Raw genomic sequence first — 8,630 nt, forward strand, 5'->3', positions numbered from 1 at the left:
GAAGTTACTATGAAACCGGACTTATCACTTATTATAAAAGAAATCTCACATAATTTCAAAATAAACTTTATTATAAAACTTGCAAAGTGTCATCATGTTACATTAATATTCCTCAATTTTAACTATGCAAAATTGTATATCTATATCACTTTCATATTCTATAAACTCAAAGTCGCTGAATATTTTAAACTATGTTTCAATTAGGTTTGTAAAGTAAAGTAGCACACCCATTTATTCACCAATAAATCGACTTGAGTAATGTAATTAGGAAAAATGTGGGTGGAATAGTTTGGTGTCTTATTCAAGGAAATTATCGTATTAATTATCTACTAACGCTTGATTTAGCTCCGACATATTAATATTAAAAAATTAAACACCGATCGAAGAATTTAAAGATATCTAATTCCATAGGATCAAAATAGTCGGTTTTAATATATTTGTGTGCTCTCAAAAAATAAATTTAATCGCTAGTTAAATATACATTAAAAAATGTGTAGTAAGTACTAATTATATACAAAAGATACAAAAACACATATGTTTGGCAGCTATTATTTTGAAAGACATTTTTATATACATACATATGTATACCGTAAAAACAAAAGAAGTATGAAATATATTTAAACTTTTATCGAAAATTGTTATAATAATTCAAATTTTAGGCAGAATTTATTATCTTTTGACATAATTTAATAATGTATTTTAAATATATATCAGTGTCCAACTGGACAATACTACAATAAAATCAATTTTTAGCGGTATTTAATATTGACACTAATAAAGGGTGCTAAAGTCTTTATCCGCATTAGTTAAGTGTCATTAAAATCAATGTCGCTTTAAAGTTTTAGGGACATATACAAAGAGTGACAATTGCCGCTAAAAATACATATTTAGCGGCAATTAAGAATTAAATATCGCTAATGGTCATTTTTGTTGTAGTGCAAGTTACTATTTATAATAATGCAATATTTATGATGTCCATGTGAACACCTATATATCTTTAAAATACGTTATTAAAAAGCACAGAGAGTCATAGGTCCTACCCAAAGTTTGAAATTATTATAACAATTTTAGATATATTTCAAAAATATTTTTTTTAAAAAAATTAATATGAATTTTGAAGTAGGTGATCCAAACCGTGAATTAGAAAAATTGTAAGAAAATTGAATAAGACAATAATAATCCGTGTGAATTTATTTGTTTAATATAAACACCATGCAATAAGATGGCCAGCTATATATACTAGTGGAACATGGAAATTAAAATATGTACACATCTAAGGTCTAAGATATGGGTGTTTTTTGTATCTACATTATAAGACAAATGATTCTCCCCTACGTGGGCTTACCTTCCATCTGCCTAATTTTTAATCTAATCTTAAAACTCCACATTAATTGTCAGAAGCTCATCATGGAAATATATTCAATATTTTAACGAAAACAAGTTGTATTTTCATTAGAGAAAAATAGATTAGCAAGTATAGAATATGAGATTCATACGCAACATAACTCTATATTTGCGTGTTGCATTTGAGTTTGCAACTCTACGCATCATGAATAATTGGAGTTTCGACATTAATCGAATGAGACACGAGATGTGACATGGGAAGTTTATATTTTTTCCTTACAAAAAATACAAACATATATGGCAATATAGCATCATAGTTTGTATAAAGTTATTCGTTGTGACTTTAAAATTACGTCCCTCACAAGCAGTAGTGCATTCAGAATTGTCATTGGAATAAAAATATAATTATGAAGTTTTGATGGTTGTAATAAAAAAATATAATGCTACTAGCTAGGACTAGAACACAACTTCAAGGAGTACTTTTCACAACACCTTAACCATTAGACTAAGCCTATAACTTATATTGAGTATTGACATGTGTAAATGCTTGTATAGATACTCCCTCCATTTCACACGAATGACCTGATTTGACTTAATACGGAGTTTAATAATATAAAGAAGACTCTTGAGTCTTGTGTTCCTAAATTAAAGTTAGGTCAAATTTACAAAATTATCATTCAATCTTGTGGCCTTAAACATGTCACGTGGAAAACTGAAATTTTTATTTCATCAAGAAAAAATAGGTCATTCTATTTTAAACACACTAAAAAGAAAAAGAGACCATTATTTTTAAAATAAAGAAAATATTTATTAAATCAAAAGTTGAATAGTGTAATTTTCTAACGAAGATATGTCGCTTTTTTTTTTATACGGGTGGATCCGCCCCTGCTTGCGTGACGTGCGTGGATAAATTAGAACCTCTGTGCCGATCCCTTCAATTTTAGATTGATGATGATTATATCATCCTCTCCTTTGAGGCAATGTTTATCTGATCAATTGTAAATTATCCAAATATATTTTTGAACTAAGAAGTTAAATTAATAGTCCTTCAAGGTGATTTTGAAAATGATTATTTACATCAATAATTTAAAATTAACTTTCTCAATATCATTTAAGACTTGCTTAATATAGTTTACTCCCATTATTTGCATGTTTCATATTTTAAAACAAAAGGGTAAATATGAGTAGTTATTTTGGGAGTAGTCGTGCCGACAAATGCAGTTTCTCTTCTCATAAACTCCTTTTTGGTATAAGGGGGTCTACTATGGGGACTCATCACAAACTCCTTTTTGGTGACTTTTTCCACTATTCAGTATTTAATTCATGAATCATATAATACAAAATATTCTCCTTTTTATAATCCCTACAAACTTTATGAGCTGTGTAACACCTTTATTCCAATTTCTTCCCCCTTAATAATTAATCTGCTTAATTATCACGCAAATGGCGGAAATTAATTGTCGAATTATATTTTGTAATTAACAAAAATATTGTATCAAACGTACATTCTTTATACAGTAATAAATTGGTGCAGGATGATATGATTGAGGCAAATATAATATAATGCTCTGCATCATTTATTTTTGGGCAAAGAACGAGAGTTTCATGAATAAGTCTAACAAATTTCACAATTGTAATAATAGCAGACAGCATAAAGCGGAATACTAATATTTATGAAAATAATCTACACATGCATGATGCTTGTGACAGTTTGAATCTAAACATATCAATTCAATTCCCACGTTTTTCTTTTTTCTCCTTGGATAATTAAATTTTTTAACCTATTGACAGCTGGTCAAAATATTATGGAGAATTTAAATTAGAGAAACTAACAAAAATAACCTTACATACAAGCTCTGGGTTTGTGATAACAAGTATAATGTGTTAAATTATCATTTAAAGTGGAGAGTTTTAATTTATACTATGAGAAAATTAGGAATGGGAATCTTTTTTAAAATGGAACTCCATCCATATACATAATATATAAAATTTTAGTCATGTCACGTTATTATTATGAGCTACACTAGATAATAATGGCTAGCTGCAAAATAGCAGTACTAAATTCATTTCCAATTATTAGGCAGCTGAGATTTCAAAATCAAAGATGTATAATTATGAAACAACAGCTAATCAACCATCAAAAATGGATCAATGAAACCAACAAATTGAAATGATTAAGTTTATAGTTACCATTAAATGCGGTCATGGTTTGATCACGTGAAATTTGACATATAATTAATTTTTAAAAAAAGAAAAAGAAAGCCTCAATTCACCTCATGAAGTGTTAATGTAGTGGGGAACACACATAAGGTTTTGGTCCCAGACATCACATGTACCAATACCTTAATCACTTATGTTTGAATTTTCGAACTTGCTAGTTTATAGTTTGGTTAAACCTATTTGTCACTATTTAGGACCATTTCATTTGTAGTACTTATTAAAAATAATTGTTATTTACTCCGATTCCATGTATCAGACAATTCTCTAGTAGTGATTAATTAAGTTAGAGGTTAGCAACTTCTTTATAATTTGATTTTTTTTTTCTATTCGGTGTCCAATACTCTCATTGTAGTTCGCGCTGAGTACATTTATGCTGCTATGTTTTGAAATCAAAGTAGGAGATGCAAAGATGAATATTCTTTGGGCCTAATATTACAGTCTACAGCCCATATAAATATTGTTGGGCCTACTGTGACAGAGCTTCACTGTCAAACATCCTGACATCTGTTTCACTCATTTAATGGACAATTAACTCTGCTAAGATGTGGTGTTGTCTTCTTACATTGGACTTCCTATCAAATATTCATAAGTAACTTTCACATATATCAAACTTAAAAATTATATTTGTACGATATATTTGTATAATTGCATTCCATGACAAACATAAATATGTATATTTTACTATACATATACAAAAAAAAAGAAACCAATTGTATAATTCGCTATGCATATACAAAAGATCAATTGTATAATTTGTGTACGTATAAAATGAGAAAAATAGAAAGAAAAAAAAATGGGCAGGAAATATTTGTATTGTATAATTATAAGTGTATAGGACGAAGATATATGTATTTGCATGTGTATATACAATTTTCTCTCGCTTTATATACAAACAAAAACACAATTTATACAGTTCATTTCTCTTTGTATAAGCGAGAGTGGCGAGCGAGAACTGAGAGAGTGACAATTTATACATTTCATTTCTCTTTGTATAAGCGAGAGTGGCGAGCGAGAACTGAGAGAGTGACGGGCGAGATTGGGAGAGGGGAGAGACGGGAACGAATATATATATATATATATATATATATATATACACACACACACACACACACAATTTTTTCTCGCTTTGTACAAACAAAAAAATATTTTATACATTTGTGTTTCTATAAAAGCGAGAACGAGCAAGCGAGAGAGAGTTTGAAGGATAGAAGCGACTGACAAACAGTTTGTTACATGACACAATTAAATCAAAGTGTGATTATAACATTTAATTTGAATTTATTAGTTTACCATTATATACAATTTTCTCGATATTGATATAACTTGGTTGTAGTTATTTTGTTAATAGGATACATAATAATAATTCTATTAACGAGCTATCTTCTTCTCAAATGTAATTAATTACTTAATTTGTAGATAAAATGGAACATTCTTTAATGTTGAACACGAACAAGAAGCAACCAAATTTATTAATTTTTATCATGTGATTCATGAAAATACAATTTAATTTGTTTTATTCTATTAAATGTTTTACATTATTATCCTCTGCTTGCTGCTGCTGAATTTTCATTAGCTTCCTCAGTTGGCCCATTTGATGATTCATCAATTGTAGGCATTGCATTTGCACTTTCACTGGGCTTCAGCAATGGTACTCCACTCACTGACACTGATTTGGACAAGCTGATGGAATCACCTAAATTGGGCTTGGGCTTGGGCTCAACAATCTCATCTGTTTTATACTTATACCAAGAGGCCCAATAGAGGTAGTTCAGAAAGTTAAGCCCACTAAGAATTGCCAAGAACCAATAGAAGAGGTGCAAATTATTCTGATCCAAATCTAAGCCCACTAACCATCCTTTTTTGCTTGGTGCTCTTTTTTTAGTCACTGAATTGATAATGTCAACAAGTACACTACTCAAGAAAAAGCCCAAAGAAATTGATATCCATGTAAATGAAGTGGATAAAGACCTCATTCCAACAGGTGCTTCTTTGTAGAAAAATTCAAGTAAGCCCACTAAGGTAAACATGTCCGCTATACCAAAAATAGAATATTGAAATCCTAGCCAAGCTAGATGAATAGGGTGCAATGGATCTTTCAATGAATGATGCTTTCTTTTGATCTCTACTAGGGCCGCAACAGCCATGGACACGATCGATAGGACTAGCCCGACCCCAACGCGTTGGAGTTGAGTAATCCCTGAGGGGTGTTTGGTGATTTTTCGAGCAAAGGGGACGAAAACCATGTCATAAATTGGAATGAGAATACACATGAAGATTAGTGGGATCGCAGGCACAGAGGGTGCTGGTACCTCGAATTTATTAATGAAACGGTTCATTCGATAGCCTTGTGCTACGGAGAATGTTTGGAGTTGGGCCATACATGTGTTCATTATAATGGTACTAGCTATGATAGGTAACATTCTTGTTAATACTTTAACTTCTTCAACTTGTGTCACAGTGCAAACTGTCCATGGTGTAGGCTCACCTGTTTTAGGATGGATTGCAGCTTTGTCTAAAAACCTGATTCACGATATAGCAAAAGTTACTATATGTCCAATAACTAGATAGCGCTAAGAAACTCTAAATATTTTTTTGAATGATCTGATTATGCAAATTATTTATGATAAAATTTATCCGCAACGGATGTTTAAATTTATAATTCATTTTATTTAAACTTAATTCATTAACATATGTTTTACTTCATTAAATCACATAATAATAAAGATTACATTAGTTTGATGTAAACACCCGGTGCGAGTAAGTTTTTTCCACTGACAACTGTTCTATATTGTGGATTCCCTTTTTCATCTTCCCTCTTGCTTTTGTTTCTTTAAATTTTAAACTAAGTGTGCTTTTATTTATGAAAAATAATTTAGAATCAATACACATATGCAAGAATAACATCACCTGAATTGTTTAGTATGTGCAAGTTTTGGTTGTGATGAGTCTGATTCTTTCTCACTAATCTCATACAGCTCTTCACTGTTTTCTGGTAATTGCAGCTTTCCATTATTTATTGCCACAACGATAACCTGGAAAATTAAAAAAATACGATCATTTTATTTTTATTTGAAATAGCATAAACACAAAAGAAGAAAGAGGAGAATAAATTAATTAACCTGAAAAATTCTAGTAAGTGGACTGCCAGCAGGTTGTTGAAGTCGAAAAAAAGGCTTTCCAAAGGCAAAGAAAATAAAACCAAGTGTGACAGAAACCAAACTTATAAGAAAACCTTTCCACCAATCTTTAAGTGTACTAACATAGACAACAAATGTGACCCCAAATGCTCCACCAATCACTGAACTAAACATGAGGAAATTGAAATATCTTCCAAGAGCTTTAGCCTCCTTTGGATCCTTTTGATCAAATTGGTCAGCACCTAATGCTGGCAATGCTCCTTTAACCGCACCACCACCCAATGCAAAACAACAAAGTGATGCATAGAAGAATATAGCTTTCTTTCCTGATATGCAATTTGGTTCCAAACATATTGGCTGTAAACTCTTATAATGAGCTTGAATTGTTATCAATGCAAACGCCTACAATAATCACCATAAATTCATCACTTCTTCGTAAAAATAACTTTTGTCTTACCAAATTACTAATATCGAGAGAACTTACTATAATTTCGAAGGGTCCAAAAATGAGGACAGTGTGGAATCTGTTGATGTAAGTATCAGAAATGAAGCCACCAAGAATGGATAGCAAGAATGTTGAGCCCATCAAGTTGGTCAGAGTATTCGCTGATCCACTCAGATCAAAACCCATCACAAAACTGAAGTATAAACCAAAACTCACCATCACTGCCACAAAACCCATGTTCTCCAATCCCAACAAACCTACAAATTAATTTCACAAGTAAGATCTACGGATGGTAGAATATCAATACGCAAACCTTATCCCTATCGAAGTTGTTTTGGAAACACCAAATACTTATTAATGAACAAGTTCATATATAGCTAGAACTTGAAAAATATTCCTTACCAAATATAAAGGAGGTAGCTCTAAATCCACCTTTTCCTTGAACTTTCGATGAACTCACAGAATTATACTCTGTGATTTTACCCTCCTCCTAATAAGTGAACACAAAACAAATTAATGAGCATAATTATTTTATGTTGCTTTTTTTAATCAATTAAACAATAACTTAATTACCATGACTGCAGAGAGTTGAGAGGATTGCCAATAAAGGCGGCCAAAGTTTTCTTTTTTGAGACTTTGGTTTTGCTAGACGAAGAATTAAGAGTTATATAATGCGAAGAATATATAAAGCATCAAAAGAGTTAAGAGTGGGAACGTTGCATGTAACGCTAGTGGCATAAAATTTATCGATTTCCTGTTGGTGTCATTTTCATTTCTTTTTCTCATTGTTCATCAATAAGAAGATGTGGCTGTCTGGCACCTAAGTTGGGTATAATAAGTGACACAATGGCCATTAATAAATTATACTAAGTACATATGGGTATTTTTATTCACTTATTACTCCTCATTTCAGCCAAATAATTCTTGTTTTCTCAGTTGAAATATTGTATCTTTATCTTTCTTTCTCTCTCTCTTTTTTTTTTTTGGGTGTGATTTAGGGGCTTGGATTGTGGTTACCAAAAATTAGCTCTTCTACTATGCTAGAAGTGGCTGGAGAAAGTTGGGCACAGGCGGAGCTCCGAGCTAGAAAGGGTTAGGCTAAATTCAACTGTTTTAATCCAAACTCTGTATGTTAAGAATATATACAAAAATTGAATTTAAAACTCAATTACTAACATATATTGATATATGTTTGACCAAGCTCTCTTTGCCTTAACATCAATCTGGATTAAATAATTTTTTTTGCTTCTTTAACCAACTGCAGGCGGAACAAATAATAAATAGTAGTTGAATAGATTTGAACATTTATTATTTTTGTCTCTATTTTAAAAATATAGAAAGCAAAACCCGAAGGAAATATCATTATTATATGCTATTTTTTATTAAGATTAATATGCATTTATATTACAATAATAATAATATATAATAATAGAAGAGTGATGAAGTAGTGTCAAGAGTTTGTAGTGGCCATATATATGACAACA

General features: G+C 30.9%; 1 protein-coding gene across 1 annotated transcript; it reads right to left on the reverse strand.

Annotated features, from left to right (window-relative positions):
* Positions 1-5,038: 5,038 nt before the first annotated feature.
* Positions 5,039-7,840, reverse strand: LOC107025745 (protein NRT1/ PTR FAMILY 4.5-like). The gene is made up of 6 exons (XM_027914094.1): positions 7,720-7,840; positions 7,549-7,636; positions 7,186-7,403; positions 6,684-7,103; positions 6,472-6,596; positions 5,039-6,084 (listed from the first exon to the last, which is right to left on the reverse strand). Exons 1-6 carry the CDS (start codon positions 7,720-7,722, stop codon positions 5,103-5,105), a joined length of 1,836 nt encoding a protein of 611 aa, XP_027769895.1. The 5' UTR covers positions 7,723-7,840; the 3' UTR covers positions 5,039-5,102.
* Between the last annotated feature and the right edge of the window lie 790 nt (positions 7,841-8,630).

The sequence above is a fragment of the Solanum pennellii genome, chromosome 1 (genome assembly GCF_001406875.1).
Source record: "Solanum pennellii chromosome 1, SPENNV200".
NCBI classification, from domain to species: Eukaryota; Viridiplantae; Streptophyta; class Magnoliopsida; order Solanales; family Solanaceae; genus Solanum; species Solanum pennellii.